At 61.9% G+C, this 17,798-nt stretch overlaps 3 protein-coding genes across 20 annotated transcripts in view; 1 reads left to right on the forward strand and 2 right to left on the reverse strand.

Moving 5' to 3' along the window:
- Positions 1 to 4,330, forward strand: part of MDK (midkine) — a 5,079-nt gene extending 749 nt beyond the window's left edge. For 2 of the 5 annotated variants that reach the window (XM_040639027.1, XM_008701039.2), the window contains exons 2-5: positions 2,632 to 2,708; positions 2,856 to 3,023; positions 3,144 to 3,305; positions 3,996 to 4,330. In XM_040639027.1, coding sequence (XP_040494961.1) covers positions 2,633 to 2,708; positions 2,856 to 3,023; positions 3,144 to 3,305; positions 3,996 to 4,021 — 432 coding nt within the window. In that variant the 5' untranslated portion in view covers position 2,632 and the 3' untranslated portion in view covers positions 4,022 to 4,330. Of the gene's footprint in view, positions 1 to 1,234; positions 1,328 to 1,504; positions 1,660 to 2,214; positions 2,324 to 2,631; positions 2,709 to 2,855; positions 3,024 to 3,143; positions 3,306 to 3,995 lie in introns of those variants that run through there. The other 3 variants (XM_040639024.1, XM_040639026.1, XM_040639025.1) reach the window with 3 other exon arrangements.
- Positions 4,310 to 12,209, reverse strand: CHRM4 (cholinergic receptor muscarinic 4). Its single transcript, XM_040639023.1, has 2 exons — positions 12,106 to 12,209; positions 4,310 to 7,027 (listed from the first exon to the last, which is right to left on the reverse strand). The coding sequence occupies exon 2, from the start codon at positions 6,996 to 6,998 to the stop codon at positions 5,562 to 5,564; it is 1,437 nt and encodes a 478-aa protein (XP_040494957.1). The 5' UTR covers positions 6,999 to 7,027; positions 12,106 to 12,209; the 3' UTR covers positions 4,310 to 5,561.
- Positions 12,210 to 16,103: 3,894 nt separating this feature from the next.
- Positions 16,104 to 17,798, reverse strand: part of AMBRA1 (autophagy and beclin 1 regulator 1) — a 164,470-nt gene continuing 162,775 nt past the window's right edge. For 13 of the 14 annotated variants that reach the window (XM_040639028.1, XM_040639032.1, XM_040639035.1 and 10 more), the window contains one exon: positions 16,104 to 17,667. In XM_040639028.1, coding sequence (XP_040494962.1) covers positions 17,186 to 17,667 — 482 coding nt within the window. In that variant the 3' untranslated portion in view covers positions 16,104 to 17,185. The remainder of the gene's footprint in view (positions 17,668 to 17,798) is intronic. The other variant, XM_040639038.1, reaches the window with a different exon arrangement.

Raw genomic sequence — 17,798 nt, forward strand, 5'->3', positions numbered from 1 at the left:
GGAGCCATGGCGGAGAGCCACCTCTTAGGACTGGAAGCTGTCCTTCAGCCAGCACCGACCGGAGTCCAGACTCAGAAACCTGAGCCTGCGGTGGCGAGGGGGTGTTTTGGGGCGGGAGCCCACAACTGTCCTTTGAAGCTTTTCCTTTCCTCAGTGGCCACCTGGAGGGAAGGTCCCCTGCCCTTGCCTAAGGCCCTGGGACTGATGGCAGCTCCCCCCTCACCCAGGGCGACACTCCGCGGCAGCGGGCCGAGAAGGCCCAGGACACGGAGCTCGCTGCCTACCTGGAGAACCGGCAGCACTACCAGATGATCCAGCGGGAGGACCAGGAGACAGCCGTGTAGCTGTGAGGCCAAGGCCAGGGCAGCTGGAGGGACAGGGCCAGCCAGAGGAGGAGCCCCCTCATCGGCCCACCGCACTGCCACATTCCAGTCGGACTACCACGGGGGGACCCGGGCCCCAGGGAAGGAGCCCCGTGCTGCCCCCTGAGGAGCCTCCCAGGCCTAGGGCTGGACTCTGAGGAGCTGGGGGAATCTCACCTGTCCCCCTGAGGCCCCAGCCTGACCCAGGGCTGACGGAGGAACAGGAAACTGGACTGGGCCGGGCAGGCCTTTGGGGGACTGGGGCTGGACCACTTCAGGGCAGCCCTCACCCTCACTGCAGCGGGTGCCCTCCCTGGGGCGTAGGGGCAGAGGGGGAGGGCAGTGGGGCTTGGGAGCCTTCGGGAAAAGGCTGCCTAAGCCACCTGGTCCGTTAGGGCCCAGACTCGGAGCCTCCTGGCAGCTTGGGCCCTCTCTCCTGCCCTGACCCCACCCTTCCCAGGGCTTCCTCCCGGAAACACAGAGCCTGCTGCGTTGGCCTGCCCGCTGCCCTGCTTGGCGCCGACCCCCGGAGACCCTCCCCGTGTACCCAGTCATTTCATCGCCGCCGACTGTGTGGCTTGGGGGTTGGAGTGGGGCTCTCGTGGTGACATGTTTACAGCTGGGTGTGACTCAGTAAAGTGGATTTTTTTCCTTTCTGCTTTTCTTTTCTTGCGGTGGAGGTCTTCCAGAAGTAGCGGGGTCTGGTGGCGGGGGGTGGGGGGGGTACTGGACAACCTGGGCCCAGACCCTTTTCTGGGGGGGTCCTGGTTCCCGTTTGGGGGTGGGGTCTCAGGGCCTGCCCGGGACCTGACCTCTGCCTGGCTGCAAGGCTCGGCGGGGCCGGGGGAGGAGCCGATTTCCTCTCGCTTCCCGCTTCCCGCAGGGACGATAACAATGAAAGTGAAAGAGAGGTGGGGCGGGGGGCGAGGCCTGGATTCTTTGGCCCCTTTGCCCTGGGGCCTTGGGTAAGCCCCCTCCCCCAGGCCTCCGTTGCTTTGCTGTTTAGGGGATCGGGTGAGGCGATACCGAGGCCCCAGGGTTGGAAGGGGTGGGCATTTGCAGCCGCCGCCTCGGCTGGGTCTGGAACTTCTCAGACGGCTCTTGTCAGCAACCAAGCCTCACCAAATCCAGGCCTGCGGCCTCCTCCTCCCCCAACTTCCCCCAGCTCCCGCCCCCGAAAACCTGCGCTCCTGAAGGGCGCGGCGTCGTCCGGGTCCCCCGAGCCCAGGCGCTTTCTCTGGGGCTCCCCGAACACTGAGCAGAGCGGCTTCCTGCACACTCGGCGAAGCGACCCGAGGTGGGGGCTGGCGCTCCTTCCCCAGCAGCCAAGGGGGCGCAGACGGCCGGTCCTCGACGGGGTTAAACAGTCATCGGGGGACGGAGCCGCACACACGCCGGAACGCGGGCCCCGCGCCGAGCGCCGGGATCCGTGACACCCCCGGGGCTCCGAGCTCCCTCCCAGTCGCCATCCTCCCAGTCTTCCCTCCCCGGGAAGGAAGGCGGGCATCCAGCGTGGAAAGAGAATGGTCCCGCCGTGGGGGCAGAGGCGGCGGCGGAAAGCTGGGGCTGCGGCAGAGGCCGGGGTAGCCAGGGCAGGACAGAGGCCTGGGGCCGGCAGACCCCGGGCTCGGAAGATGGAGGACCGGCAGAGCCCGTCGTCCGAGCGCGGACGGCCCGCGCGGGGCGAACGGGGGGTGCGGGGACCCGCGGCGGGAAGCCGGGGCAGAAGCGCCGGGGGCGCGGGGCGGGAGCGGAGGCGGGGACGTCGGGGTCCGGGGGCGGCGCGGGTTTGAGGGGGAGGGGGCGGGGCAGGTCCTTCCCCGGTGGGGGTGGGGGGGCGGAGAGGGGGCGGGGGCCCATGTGACCGGCTCAGACCGGTTCTGGAGACAAAAGGGGCCGCGGCGGCCGGAGCGGGACGGGCCCGGCGCGGGAGGGAGCGCAGCACCGCCGGCAGCGAGCGAGTGAGCGCGCAAGGGCCCCGGCGGACGTGCGGCGGCGGCCTCGACCCCTCGCCCGCTGGGCCCCAGGCGACCCGAGGCCCGGAGGCGGGGTGGGGGTCTGAGCGGCGTCCTGGGCTCCAGACCGCCCCCAAGGAGACGCCTCGGGCTGTGCGCCCCGGCTAGCGACGAGGGGCCAACCCCAGAGCGCTCCCGCCGCCGCCGCGGCCCGTGGGCCTGGAGAGTGGGGACGGGGCTGGGACGTGCGGGCGCGCGGCCCCCCGTGGGGAAGGGGGCGGGCAGGGGGCTCTGACCCGACCTCTCCCCTGCAGGATGCAGCACCGAGGCTTCCTCCTCCTCGCCCTCCTCACCCTGCTGGCGCTCACCTCCGCGGGGGCCAAAAAGAAAGGTGATAACGGGGTGTGGGGGACTGAAGGAGGGCTAGAGACGGGCCGGTGAGGCCGGCCGCCTCGGGCCTGGCCGCCGGAGTTCCGAGGCCAGGACCCCAGGAAGCTGTCCCCGAGTGAGTCTGAGCTCCGTTCCCCGTGCGTCTTAGACAAAGTGAAGAAGGGTGGCCCGGGGAGCGAGTGCGCGGAGTGGACCTGGGGGCCCTGCACCCCCAGCAGCAAGGACTGCGGCGTGGGTTTCCGCGAGGGTACCTGTGGGTCCCAGACTCAGCGCATCCGGTGCAGGGTGCCTTGCAACTGGAAGAAGGAGTTTGGAGGTGAGGTGGGGCGCATGTGGGGGGCAGGAGAGGCGGGGCACGGCCTCGCCGAAACCTGGGCACGTCTGTGGCCTCCAGCCACTGGCTGCCCAGGTCTGACCCGGGACGCTCTCTCGCCAGCCGACTGCAAGTACAAGTTTGAGAGCTGGGGGGCGTGTGATGGGGGCACGGGCACCAAAGCCCGCCAAGGCACCCTGAAGAAGGCGCGGTACAATGCCCAGTGCCAGGAGACCATCCGCGTGACCAAGCCCTGCACCCCCAAGACCAAAGCCAAGGCCAAAGGTCAGGGCAGTGGGGGAGGGTGTGGGGTCACAGGTGGGGGCTGCCACCACCTGTGAAAGGGCATGGTTAAGCCTGAAGTTTTGGGCTGTGGCAGGTGGCTTCTTGACATCTCTGCCCTCGGTTTTCCTGTCTGTGGAGATACCTTAGGTGGGCAGGTACTGAGGGTGCCCACAGAAGGTGCTCAGGAGTTACTAAATCCTTCTGGCCCAAATGGAAGGACAAGCTCGCTCTGTTCTGTTGGGGCCTTTTGCTTAGGATTCGGGGAGTTGCCCTGGAAGGGCTTGGCTTTGTCGTCTCCCCTGCCAGAGGGAACGTTTGGTCAGCTTGGGTCGTTTCTAGTATCAGAAGGACGTCACCGTCCACACTCCCGCCATCCCTTAGCCCATACCTGATTCACAGCAGCCCAGAGAGGCCATCAGGGCAGAGGTGAACCAGCCCAATTGTTAGGTGAGCAGGTGGAGGCTGAGGGCTGCGGGGACCAAGAACTTGAAGATTTTCCTAGCCTCAGTGAAAGTACAGAAGTTGGTGTGGGGCAGGTCCGGCATCAATATGGCTGCGCTCTCCCACGGGCTACCGGGTCAGCTGATCTGCAGCCACTAGGGGGCAGGATTTTCTCCCTAATGTATATATGGGGGTCTCCACTAGGTCACCTGAACTCAGCTAACACGTTATTTCTTGCTTGTTTTACAGCCAAGAAAGGGAAGGGAAAGGACTAGCAGCCAGGTCTGGATGCCAAGGAGCCCGGGGCCAGTGCCCTCCCTCCCACAGGCCCAAGATCTAACCTACCAGTGCCTTTTGTCTACTCGTTAGCTTTATCAATCATACCCTGCTTCTTCCCTTTCATCCCTCCACCCCCACCCCCAAGTGTCCCAAATGGGGTAGGACAGGGGATTGTGGACAGCTTGAGCCTCCTGCCCGAGAGGGATGTGATTCCCGGTACCCCTTTTTGTTCTCCCCCACAAAGATGCCATTACTGAGAAATAAATAAACCGTCGTGGTTTTTCTTTTTTTTTTTCCCAATAAAAGCTTTTCCTTTAATATATAAAAGCCCCAACCCAGGGAGTTTGCTGTGGTAATTTGTTGGGGTAGGAACTTGTGAAGGAAAGGGAAGGCGGTAGGGACTGTGGCTTTCAGGGGGCCGGGGGCTTGGCGGTGAGTGCTCCCCAGAGCTCATGGAAAAAGCAGAATGGTTATGAAAATTGCTTCCAGGGCCCCTACTGACTCCTGAAAGGGTGCCCCCATCCAGTCCCCTGAGCCTGTCAGTCTGGTCTTTCCAGGGGCCACACCAGGGCTGGGAGGGAACCCAGAAGGCTCCCTAGAACAGACAATCCTCATCTCAGCCACTCTCAAGCAAAGGTCTTTTGGTAGAGCCCACTACCAATAGAAGGTTCCATCCGTTGGGAAAAAAGAGATGGGGGCTGCGTGCCTGCTTCACCGCCCCCCTCACTGAATCCTGTGTGGGTTGAGTCTGCCCCCATTCTCTCAGCCTCTCTCACACTACAGAAGCCTGCTGGGTGGCTCTTCAGAAGTGGGGGAGGGGGCCTCTGCTCAGCATGGGACCACAGGAAGGCAGACCTCAGTTCCTGAGTGTGAGACCCTGACCTCCCAGCTGCCCCGTCCTGACAGTGACCAGGACAGTGCTGGCGGCGGGGGTGGGGGTGGGGGGTGCCTGAGAGCCCACAGTGCCTGGCCAGCTAGCCCACCCAACCAGCACCTGGCCGAGTAGCTGCAGCAAGGGGAGAGCTCTGCCCCTGGAATGGGACCCGGGAGGAGGGGCTGGGCCTACATGCGGGGTGCAGCAGGGGGAAAGCACCAACTACAGCAGAATGGGGGGACCCTATCCTGCCCCTCCTTTCCCAAGCATCGGCTCCTTTGCTCCTCCCAAGGGGATCCTGGGCTTTTGCTCCCCTCCAGCTGTCCATTCTTCCAGCCATGCTGGTTGGTCACAGTGGGGTGGGTGCCCCAAAAGGCCAGTCCCTCCCAGCTCCCTGAGGCGGGGCAGCGGAGGTGGGCCGGAAAGTCTTGGTTCAGACGCTTCTGGGGCTGACCCTCCTCAGCATGAGCGGAGATCTGGTCTCTCTGAATCCAGCCAGAGCTTCTTCCTGAGCCTCACGGGGGTCTTGGGGACCTCAGTTCTCTTCAGTGAACGTGAACACGGAGAGATGCTTCCAGATCTCTCCCCGACAGCCACGTGAGAGACCACATGGCTCAGTGCACACACGTGACCACCAGCACCTTCTGTGGCACCCCGCCTGCCTACCTGGCAGTGCCGATGTTCCGATACTGGCACAGCAGCAGGTGCCTGAAGGTCTTTTTAAAGGTGGCATTGCAGAGGGCGTAGCAGGCGGGGTTGATGGTGCTGTTGACGTAGCAGAGCCAGTAGCCGATGGACCACACTGTGTCGGGAATGCAGCTCTGGCAGAAGGTGTTCACCAGGACCATGACGTTGTAGGGCGTCCAGGTGAGGATGAAGGCCAGCAGAATGGCAAAGATGGTCCGCGTCACCTTGCGCTCCCGGGCCGCCATCTGCCGCTTCTTGCGCACCTGGTTGCGGGCAATGCTGGCGAACTTGCGGGCCACGTTGGCCGCTGGACGCATGCCAGCGGGCGTGGCCGGAACGATCTCGATGGCTGTCACACACTCATTGCCAGTCTGCTTCGTCACAATCTGGATCTTGGACCATTTGGAGGCGGGGTTGAGGGCCCGAGGCTGTAGGGGAGGGGCGGGCAGGGCCGGCGTGGTGGCCTCTGTGGTCGACAGCTCCGTGGGTGGGCGTTCCTTGGTGTTGTGCGTGGCGCTGCCGGAGCTGGATTCGTTGGACGTGTCCTTGTCGGCCACCGGGCGCGGCGGGGGCGGCAGCACCGGGGGCGGGGCCTCCTCCAGCTTGCCGTTGCGCAGCTCCTCCGGGGCCGCCTCCCCGGGCGGGGCCTTCTTGAGGCTCTGCTTCATCAGGGGGCTCTTGAGGAAGGCCAGGGTCTTGGCCTTCTTCTCCTTGGGGCCTTCGGGCCGGTGCTTGTGCACCCGGCTGCGACTGGCCAGGGAGATGTGGATGTAGAGCACCGTCATGATGACCACGGGCAGGTAGAAGGCCGCGATGGCCGTGCCGAAGGTCACCGCGGGGTTGGACAGGAACTGGATGAAGCACTGGTTGTCCGGCACCGTCCGCTTGCCCACCACGAACTGCCAGAACAAGATGGCGGGCGCCCAGAGCACGAAGGACAGCACCCAGGCGGCGGCGATCATGAGGCCCGCCATCTTGGTGGTGCGCCGGGCGGGGTAGGTGAGGGGCTTGGTGACGCAGAAGTACCGGTCGAAGCTGATGATGAGAAGGTTCATGACGGAGGCGTTGCTCACCACGTAGTCCAGGGCCAGCCACAGGTCACAGACCACGGCGCCCAGGGGCCAGTAGCCCTTGATGATGTACACGGTGTAGAGGTTCATGGAGAAAGCGCCTATGATGAGGTCGGCGCACGCCAGGCTGAAGAGGAAGTAGTTGTTGACTGTCTGCAGCTGCCTGTTGACCTTGATAGACAGCATCACCAGGATGTTGCCCACGACAGTCACCAGGCTCAAGGAACCCGTCACCGTGGCGATGAATACCATCTCCACTGTCTCGTAGCGGTTATGGGTTGATGTGACCAAGCGTACAGACTGGTTGCCGGAGCTGCCATTGACTGGTGTGAAGTTGGCCATTTTGGGGAGCAGTGGTGGGCGGGCCGCTTCTGCAGGAGGAAGGAGAGAGGAAGGGGTGAGCTGTTGAAGCGGTTTAGAGGGGTAACTCGAGGTGACAGAGGATTCATCCTGCAGAGCCTCAGAGAACTCTGTCCCATCGCGTGCCCATTTCTTCACGCATTCGTCACGTAGTGAGCGCCTGCTGTGTGCAAGCACCGATCTGGGTGCAGGAGTTACAGAAGTGATTGAGACGCACACGGCCCCCACCCTCACGGAGCTTACAGCCTGATTGGGGCACACAGAGGAACACGTGAGCCACAAAAAAAGGGCTAGAGGGAAGACAAGGCAGGGCAACGGTATAGTGAGTGAGTCAGAGGACAGACAGGGATGCTTCCTTGCTGGGTGATCAGTAAAGGCCTCTCCAAGGAGGGGACTGGACAACGGTAAGGAGGCAGCCTTGTGAAGAGCCGCGGAGGTGTTTTAGTCGGGGGCAATGGCCAGAGCAAAGGCCCTGGGGCACGTGTGGGGCACAGACAGAAGGCCAGTGTGTGCGGGGCCCAGAGATACAATGGGGAGGGGCTTCAGTGGTCCGAGTAGCTCTGGTCAGAAGCGTTCATTCAGGGGCGCCTGGGTGGCTCAGTCGTTGAGCGTCTGCCTTTGGCTCACGGTGTGATCCCAGCGTTCTGGGATCGAGCCCCACATTGGGCTCCTCTGATGGGAGCCTGCTTCTTCCTCTCCCACTCCCCCTGCTTGTGTTCCCTCTCTCGCTGGCTGTCTCTCTCTCTCTGTCAAATAAATAAATAAAATCTTAAAAAAAAAAAAAAAGCGTTCATTCACCTCCTCCGTCATTTTGTAACCAAACATCACCAAGGGACCTGTCCTCCATCCTTCCAGATGGCACTGGGGACACTGGCAAGAATATATATTAGCAGCTAACACTTATTGTCTACTAAGTGTCCGGCACTTTCTGTACTTTTTATCAGTATTAATTAATTTCTTCCTCACAACAAGACTGTGAAGTAGAAACCTTTATTTTTCACTATTTCCAGGTGAGGAAACTGAGGCACAGAGATGTTAAATAACCCGCCCAAGGCTCCACGAGTCCTTGACGTCCTGCTGCTGTCCCAGAGCTAAGGGTTCTGGCAGAGGGAGGCCCAAAGAGCCACAGGAGCCAGTGATGCCACCTTGGGGAAGGATCCTGGGATGACTAGGGGTGGCCTGGGGTGGGGAACCCCTGAGGACCAGGAGAGGGCCATGTAGAGGGGCCAGGGAGGTACATACCACTGTGGCATCCCCTCCCCCGAGCTCCCTCTCTCAGCCCCAGGGTGGGGGTGGGGAGCACTCAGTGCAGGGGCAGTAGGGACTGTCCACAGTCAGGGGCTGAGTGAGGACCAGGGGGAGTCAGAGAAGGCCTATCAGCCAAGGAAAGATACATGGCTTCCAAGGGGCCGGGGCCAGCCCTCAGCCTGACTGGGAACCCAAAGGAGACCCAGAGTGTCCCAGAGAGAAGAGGGGGAATGCTGCAGGGGAGCCTGCGGCCAGCCCAAGGGCACCCCCTGGCCCACCAGGACACACCGAGGGCACCCCAGCGGGGACCCCCCAAGCCCACGGCCCCTCCCCTGAGCCTGCACCCCCTCCCACCCAGGTTCCTCTTCATCTCTCCCCCGCCTTCCTCTCCCATACACGTGAGAGAGGCCCACGCCCAGCGCGCTGTGCCAGGGCAGCCGTTCAGCCCAGCCTCCTTCACACCCGCCAACATGCGCACCATTACACACACGCACACGGGCCCCATCCCAGCCCCGCCAGCCCCGCGCACTGTCGTATACACAGCGTCTGTGTGTGAGAGAGAGAGAGAGAGGGAGAGGCAGCCAGTGTGGAGGAAGGAGCATTCACCCAGCAGCCCAGGCTCCAAGGCCAGCAGGGTCCTGGCTTTACACCAGCCACCTCACCTTCTGGCCCCTCTCTTTCTCATTTGCAAAATAGAGAGGGCTGGGTCCCAGGACCCCTCAGGAAAAGCTATGGGGATCAGCAACTAAACTTTCCATCTGCAGCATGAAAATGCACCAGAGGCTGGAGGCAAGTGCCGGGGTGACACCCTGCCTATTCCTGGCCTCCACCCCCCTCATTGGCCTCTGCAGACACAGCCCCAGCCTCCTGGCCTGGCAGTTCACTTTCACTTGTCCGAATCTGTGGTTCTCAGGAGGAGACGCTCAAGGAGGGGTGTTGCCATCTCCAAGGTCACACATGAGTCAAGGGCAAAGACTCAATACCACCCTCTCTGGGGTCTCTGACAGCCCGTCTCCGCTTTGAGAGCTTCAGGTGCCACCCTCTGAGCTGGGAGGGCAAAAGCGGCCAGCTTGGAGAGGCCGCCCTCCCCCAGGCAGGTGCAAGCAGGTGCAGGGTGGGCCAGACGTATCTGTCCCCCAGCTCCGAGGAAAGCCCTGCTTCAGCCTCTCAGCTCCAGGACGCAGGCCAGCGAGATGGGAATGGGGCTGGAGGTGCCAAATATGAGAAACATAATAGCCCTTGTTTATTGAGTGTTAACTAGGAGTCAGGAATCCCTCTGAGCTTTTTATATAGATTATCTGGTTAATCCTTACAGAAGCCTGATAAGGCAGGTACTGTTAGTATATCCCCATCTCACTGATGTTAGTATCTTCTTACAGATGAGGATCATGTTAATTAACTTGCCCAAAGTCATCCAGTGTGTAGTGGGGGGCAGGATTAGAACCCAGGAGGCACCTTCTCAATCTCAGCCTGTCTCAGGTTGATTTCCTGCCTCTGCTGTCCACTGCTCAAAACCAAAGAACTAAGGGTCCCCACCCACTCCCTGCCGGCTCTCCCACTTAGCTTTCCCAGAAGAGAAGGGACCTCTTATCTCCATGGGGGACATCTTGTCTCCAAGGGGGTGACAGGTGGTTTAGTCCCGCTTTGGGTCCGCTAGGGGAAGCTGCCAGCGGCAGAAAGGGTGAGGCATGGTGTCTCGCCGCCTCCTGCCCCACCGTCTTTCTGGACCCCTCGGGTTTCCCCGCAGCCATGCTTTCTCTGCCATCCAGGCCCGCCCGAGATCTGGGGAGGCAAGCAGCCGCTGCCCAGGGCTGTGCACACCGCTAGATGGCAATGTCGAGCCCTGGGTGTCAGCTCCGGACTTCGGGCGGGCGGCTGCTCTTCGCCACCGGCCCCAACTCCAACGCGACCGAGAACACAGAGGAGGCTCCAGGGCAGGGCCTCCCAGGGGGAAGGACGTGGTTTCCCCCCCACCCCCTTGCCAGGCCCCTGCCCGGGAGCTGCCCTCGGCTCCGCGCGGGTTCAGTGGTGGGAAAGTTAAGGGCGCCCGGTTTCCACCCGGCCCCGCCGAGGAACGTGTGGGCGGGAAGGCGAGTGCGAGTTCTGTTTATGTGTGATTACTGGGGAGCGCGAGTAGAAGCGAGTAGCTGTCTGCATGTGCGTGTGTGCGCGCTCGGCCACGCCTGGATACCAGCGGGCCCGTGTGCGCGTGAGCAGGCCAGTGCCATGTGGACACGTGCTTGTGCGTGCGTGTGCGGCCCCGGGGTGCTGTGGCCTGGGGGATACACACGACTCGGGTATGCCTGTTACCTGTGAGTTTGTGCACAGGAGCAAATTCAGGGCCCTCAGTAGGTGACCTGCCCGGGTCCAAACGGCCCTGCCAGGAGACTCAACTCAGACTTTCGCTGTCTCAGCGCAGAGAAAATCGAGTCTGGAGCCAGAGTCTGGATCGTGCTCCGCTTGTGGGTGGGGAAGGGTCGCGGCCAGACTACAATCTGGACTGCATCGGGCCCCCTGACCTTGGGACATCATCTCAGGCAGCGCCCAGTGGTGTCTAGGTCCCCAACGTTGCGGTGTGGAATCGCAGCCTGGGACTGACTTCTGTCCAGGGGCCGCTGCTGGAGTCGCCCCACTGGCCTTACAGGACACCTGGCTCAGCTCAGCGTGCCCACGGAGCCTTATGGCCAAAGGGTGACCAGACTGAACGCGGGAGTGAACCGGCAGCACCCTCAAAACGGGGAAGCCCAGCTGGGGCTTAGGTCAGTTGAGTGTAAGATTCTTCCCCTCCTACACTTCTAACCCTGCACCCCGCCGGAGTCTGGCCCCAGCGGCTAGAGTGGGCACCCGGTTTCTCGAGCCCTGGGCCTGGGCGGACCTCGAGGGCCGGGTTCAGAGTTATTATTGGGCTCATCGGGAGGCTCCGCCAGGTCTCCTTCCTGGTCGATGGGGCCCTGGCTCTCCGGTGCCCCGCCCTCCCCCCAACCCCCTAGCACGCAGTTCCTGCAGCCTCTGGGCGTGGGCACTGTGCTTTCCCGGGTTCTGGAGCCCCCCCCCTTTTCCGGACGAGAAGGGAGCGCGTGCTCTGGACGCCGTGGGGAGGGGGTTGGGGTGTGGGTCCTTGGTTCTTAGGCATTGCATTCACTTTAGGGCTCCAGGAAGGCCGTGGGCCCTGGATCCGTCCCTGGGGCGGGAGAAGAGACTCAAGAGTTCACAGGAGGGAAAAGGGGCTCAGGGGATTTGGCATCGACATTGCGCCTGACACTTCTGCCACTGGGTCAGGGCTTGGCTCCCGCTCTCCCGGGCTCCGGAGCCTGGACAACAACAGGGTATAGTCCTAGAGTGGGGGAGGGGCGCCAGGAAAGGGTAGGGGTATTTCCGTCGGGGTTCAAGGTCGCGGATGGAGGACTTCACGGACAGGAGTGGGCTGGCAGCACCGGAGGTGGGGGGCGGGGAGACAGGCGGGAAAAAGGCTCCTTAGGGCTCCAGAGCCTGGAGCCCTCCAGAGCTGCCAGTGGGAGGGCTGGAGTGCAGGGTCCCGCCCCCGACGGCTGCCCCTGGCGCCTTGAGGGCTGTGGGCGGGCACCCCTCCCCCGACCTCCTGAATGTCCATTCCTTCCCAGAGGCGCACCTGGAGAAGCTTCCGAGACTCCGGGTCTTTCTTCCAGCGGGGCCCCTCACCCTCGGGCTCTGTGCAGCTCCCAGCACCGCGCTCTTCCCCCAAGGAGCCTTGGGCCCCGTCCCAGTGGGACCCGCCTCCGGGGAGCCTCAGAGGGTCTGGAGCCCCACGTCCTTCTCCCCCAACCGAGTCCCCCCGCCCCCGCGCCGCCGCGGAGTCACTTACCAGACACCTCCGCCCCGGTCCCCTCGCACCTGACAGACGGCGGGACCAGCGGGCGGCCCGCGGGCTAGCGGGCGGGGCGCGCGGCCGGGCCGCGGGCCGGGGGCGGGGACGGGGTGCCGAGGGGCGGCCCCTGCTCCGCCCGCAGCTCCCGGCGCTGTGGCTTCGACTCGCGCTCACGCTCGCACTTTTCCCCGAGCCGCGTGATGTCACGGGGAAGCAGCCAATCCTGGTGGGGCCGCGCCGCCCGCCCCGGGCCGGCCACCCAACTGCGACGCGCAGGGGGCACCACCCGGGGCGTCGGGGACCCCAGCTACGCGCGGCCCTCACTAGAGCCGGCCGACAGCTCCCCTCTCGGCCACTGTGGGGGCACCGCCCACGGTTGGCAGTACGGTTTAGCGGGGGGCGCTGCCCTCCCGGGAGGCTGGGGTGGGGGGGGTGGGGTGGGGTGTCCGCGTTGTCATGGGGACGCGGCGCCCCCTCGCGGGCTGGGGAGGGAGCTGGCAGCCCCGTCTGGCTGCGCTCTCCGCCTCCGCTCTGACCAAGCACCCGGGCTCTGGAGGTGGTCTCGCGCCCCGCCTGGACTTCCCTCTCTACAGGGCCCCGCTCACAGTGGGACCTCGGAGGCGCGAGTGTTTGACCCAAACAAGAGGTTACGGGTGGGTGGGGTCGGCTCAGCCGTCACAGTTCCGTCGGGGCAGAGAGCCCAGGGCCGCCAGTTTCCAGCCTCCGGGCCGCAGGTCGGCCGCCGGGCTGCCCGAGAAGAGGGGCGCCGTCGGGGCCTAGGAAGGAGTTGGAGAGAGAAGACAGGCAACAGTCCGCCGGGGAGAGAGGAGCCCGCCCATCGCACACAACCTCTGCCCGGCCCCCTACCCCCGCCGTCCGGCTCTCGGCTCCCGGCTCCCGATCTCCAGGTCGGGGAAGGGGTGCGCATCCTCTCTCGAGCCCCGGGATGGGACGCGCCACCCAGCCAGCCGCGGCCTGGAGGGCGAGTTCACTGATGCCTGTGAAGGAAAGCTGAGTGCCCAAGGTCACCCGGGGCGGAGCCCGGAACGAGACCCCAGAGGGCGAGCGGTCTCTTGAGGTCTCCGGGAACCTCATGGGTCGAGGCCTGGGGACTTGGGGCCTTGCCTGTGCGGAGCGGGAGGGTCCGGGAGTCCGCGGCTGGGGCGTCCGCGGGACCGAGTCGGGAGGCTTCAGCACCTCGGAGAGCTCCGCCTCGACCCTGACCTTGTAGACTCCTCTCCACAGTACCAGGCACCCGCGTTTCTGCCTCCATCTGACAGGACCCTTCCTGGGGCCAGCCAGGGTCGGACTCGCCACCCCACCCCACCCCCACGCCCAGGCCCTGAGGCCTGTCACCCCAAACTCTTGAGCGCAAACACCCGATTAACCTTAAGACCGCCGGTTCCTTCTCTTGGAAAAACAACTCAGGTCCCGCCCCTCCACCCTCCCCCAAGGACCGGGCGGGGGGCTGTGAGGGGGGCGGTGGAGGCGGGTAAGGTAGTGGAGGGGAGGCAGCAGGAGTTGCCAGAGAAGGGGCGGGAACTGGGGCAAGAGCCAGAGCTGCTGGGCTTTTGGTGTGGAGTTCTCCATGCTGAATGAGAGGAGGTCGTTGGGTGTTCCCCAGGGCAGCTGGAATTGGCTGTTCAGGCTTTGAGTGAGAAACCATCGCCCTTTATGTGAATGATCTGGTCTCCCATAAGCCTCATAATCAAGGAGGAAAGAAGCTACTCTTCTTGCCCCAACTTCACAGTTGAGGAAACGGGCTCAGTTGGTTCATACGACAATCGGATGACAGTTCTGCCCTTGTTCCACTTCGCCATCTCTCTCCTAGGGTCCAGGAGAGGGTGGTGTTCCTAGGAAGGTGGAATTGTGGTGTGTGCGTGCCTGTGGAATGGGGAAAGGGGGAGGCCAGACACTTATAAAGTCAAACAGGGGAAACAACCAGGCTAAGGACTGGAGGCCATTGAAATCAGAAATCTCTCCAACCACTGCCTTGAGTTCTTCCAGAAACTGTCAGGCAAAGTTCCTCGTTTCCCTGAAATCCTTACCATGGGGTAGGGTTGACCCCTCCAATCCCAGACCTAACAATGGAACTGTGGAGAGCTGAGTTGGGAACTGGGGTACCCGGTTTTATCTTTGCTCTCTGCCTTTGACCCAACTGGGTTCATAGACAACTTGGGTCTATAGAACGCCTCCGAACTGAATTCCTCATCTCCAAATGGGATTGCCAAGCTCTGCCTTGCTGACCCCACAACCTTGTTATGACAGGCAAGGGGTCCTGAAGCTTTACTACTAGTAGGGGAGCTTCTATTCACCAGGCAAGGGCTTTCAAAAGAAGGAAAGGGGTTGATGTGGAGAAAAGGTTTGAGAGGTAGCTGCTGGGTTCATCCTTGGCCAGACAGGGCAGAGGCAAGGCAGGCAGGACCAAATTTGGATCCTCTTATCCACAAAGCCTCTTCATATCCCGTTTTCCAAAATAACAGAGTAAGTTGGGTTCTCATCTGGGTTCAAACCCTGGCTCAGTTAGTTGTGTGGTCGGGGGGGTGGTAGTACCACTATCCATCTTGGAGGGCTTCTGTGATGAGGCTCGAGATAATACACATTGAGTCCTTGGCACATGGTTTGGACTCAACAAATTCATACCCTACTGTCAGACCAAGGAATTCTTTCTCTCACTGGGGGGTTGGAGTGGGTATGTGGGTGGATGGCAGGGATTGCAGTGGGGTGGGCAATCTTTCCGTCCTTCAATGAGTAGTTCAAATCCCACCTCTTCAAAGAAGTCTGGCCCTAACCACTCCAGTGCTGACCTAGAGTTCCAAGTAACTCTGTAAGAGGTTACATAATACCAGCCCTGTATCCTACTACGAGAAAGAAAGAGCAGAGAAAAGGCAAGTGGCTTGCCCAAGGTCACACAGCTGGCTGACGTGTCTCTTAGTCCAGAACTCACTCTTAAAATGTTGTAGAAAATTCTAGTGTTCATAACTATGCAATAGCTCTACACACTGTTTTGTATTACTTGCTTGCCCACTTAATCTTTTGGTTTTGTCTCTGTTGGGACAGTAATTCTACAAACCCCAGAGGATCTGGAACAGAGTCGGGCACACAAGAGATGGTCAAGAAATAGCTGTTGCTGGGGCTCAGTCGATTGAGCGTCTGCCTTTGGTGGCTCAGTTGATTGACGTCTGCCTTTGGTTCAGGTCATGATCCCAGGGTCCTGGGATGGAGCCCTGTGTCAGGCTCCCTGCTCAGCGGGGAGCCTACCTCTCCCTCTCCCTCTGCCCCTCGACCCCCCTCCCCAACTCATGCTCCCTCTCTAATAAATAAAATCTTTTAAAAAAGGAAAAAAAATTGCTGTTGCTGGCAAAAATCCCTGGGATGGCTCTGTTTTTCTTGTATACTTCCGTAAGAGTTGGGGCAAATATCCTTCTCCCACTAACTGGCTTGAAACTCAAAGTGACCCACAGGAGGGCCTACAGCAGACCCTTCAGCCACTGTATTAGGGTACAAAGTAAGGGGGAGCCTGAGCAGCCAGCAAAGGGCATCTTTGAGGGATGCCTGTAGACAAGACCAAGCTCCCTGCCTGGCCAGCGCAGACACCCATGATGGGTGGTTTCAGGGACTAGAGAAGATCCAGCTTTTTGGCCACAGTCACATCTTCACTCCAGACCCACAGTCCTGGGTAGGAAGCAATCAGGATGATTGACTTTCCGTCATTCCTACCTACCCACCTGTCACTGTTAAGGCTGCCCCAATCCTTAGCGGGCCTGGGGAAGCAGGAGGTCGCGGGGCACAGAGACCAGGTATGAAGCACACGTGGCGGCCCGTACCTGACCGGCTTCTTCTGCTGAAGCAACAGACAGGGCTCCCCACATAGGACAGCAGCACTAGAAACAGTGCCTGACAGAACCCGGGCCCCGCTTAGTTCAATGACCCCCCTCCCCCCCATCACCACCCCCTCCTCCATCCTCCATGGAAACAAACAGAGAGGAGCCTGGTGAGGGGCATGTCATCATTTTAATGATGTAGATCTTTGGTGTTTCCCTCATTAGCAGTCAGACTATCCCCTCTCCTCCCACCACAATGTTTCTATGATGAGTTACAAAGAGAAAAGAAATCACATTTTCATACTAAAAACAAAATAATCAGAGCCTTGATTTCTCCACTAGAAACTACACGTACAGTTCAAGATTCCACATGCAACACCTTAAGTCACAGACCGAGACCTCACACACTGACCTGGAGTCTCACCCCCTCCCCCAGCCTGGGGCTGGCTTTGGCCTGGGCTCACATAACACTGCCACCCACAGGTGCTGCTCTGGGGGCCGGGCGGGGGGCAGGGGGAGAGGAGCTTGGTGGACAAGCCCCGGGGGCTGGCCAGCCTACACCCCCCACTCCTGAGTGAGGACCTGCCCACCATCCCTTGACCCCATCCTGTATCAGGCAAGCAGGCTGCCCCCTTCACTCCACGGTTGTCCCCCCATTTGTAAGTGCAGGAAGTCCCTATCTTCAGGAATCTGGGAGCCTGGCCTGACCCCTGACTGTGGTCTCTGTGGGGTAAGATGATAGAGGCTAAAGCTCTGGAAGGCTCAGAGATGGAGGTGGTTCCTGGGGGCCAGGCTGCTCCTCCTGCTCTTGGGCTCCTAGTGGCTCTGCCCATGCAACAGGGGGACAGGGCAAAGCTGCCCCACTGGCCACTGTCCCGGATGGTTTGGCCCAGATCTGGAAGACAGTTCACCCTTCTGGGGCTCTCTGCCCAGGGGTGAGTCTCTTAAGCCATGTTTCCACGAGAAAGGGGGGTTCATGTCAGGGATACCCACTTCCTCCTTCATTCACACAGAGCACAGCAGTATGGCTCCCCTGGGCTCCAGATCCTGGAAGGTTCTAGTCCCCTGAGGCAAGCCTTGCCCATTTGACTGCCTCAAGCCCACTGCCTCTGACTTCACTCGACCCCCCACCCTCTTGCTCCTGTTCCCTGATGCAGCCCGCAGCTCTTCCGCGTGTACAGTTCCCAGTCAGCTGTGAGGTCCGGTTTCTGCTCAGCGGTTCGAGGGGGAAGCACCAGTGCACACATGTGTCTCTACCTGTTCCGGGGCTCCCTGCTGGGGCCTGCAGCTTCCCCCCTGCCGCTGCCACCGCCATCGGCAAGGTGGTTGTTATTGGTCAGGTCGCAGTGCAGGGTTGGTCCTTCGGTGCCGGGGAGGGGGGCGGGGACAGGGGAGGAAGGCGGCAGGGACGGCTCCCGCGCGGGGGCGCCAGGCTGGTCCCAGGAGGCTGTCCGGGGGCTCAGGCCCCGCTCTGCCAGCTGCCCAGGCTCCGGGAGCAGTCCCCGAGAGGCAGAGGGCCGGGGAGAGGAGGCGCGGGCAGCTGTGGGCTCAGCGCCGGTCTGGGAGCCGCGGTGGATGCGGTGGCTGACAATGATGCTGTTGCCGAAGCCGCCCATGGAGGCCATGGTGGTGCTCTGCTCCCGCTGCACCACGGCTGTCATGCCCCCTTCCGCCATCAGCCGCTGGATCCTGCTGAGGGCGTCTTCCCCGCTCGCACCAGACTCCGAGCCCTCGCCTGGAAGGTAGGGAGCAAAGGACAGAGGGAGTTCGTGGCTGACCAGGGCCACTGAGGCAGGCAGGCCACCGTGAGAAGATGGGGGATTCTCTGCCAAAAGCAGAAACGAGAAGAGTCCAATTCCCTCCTTC

The sequence above is a fragment of the Ursus maritimus genome, unplaced genomic scaffold (genome assembly GCF_017311325.1).
Source record: "Ursus maritimus isolate PB19 unplaced genomic scaffold, ASM1731132v1 scaffold_23, whole genome shotgun sequence".
Classification (NCBI taxonomy): Eukaryota; Metazoa; Chordata; class Mammalia; order Carnivora; family Ursidae; genus Ursus; species Ursus maritimus.

What these genes read in the sequence shown, in the direction of transcription:
- CHRM4 (XM_040639023.1), bottom strand. Translation starts at nt 6,998, where the DNA reads ATGGCCAACTTCACACCAGTCAATGGCAGCTCCGGCAACCAGTCTGTA.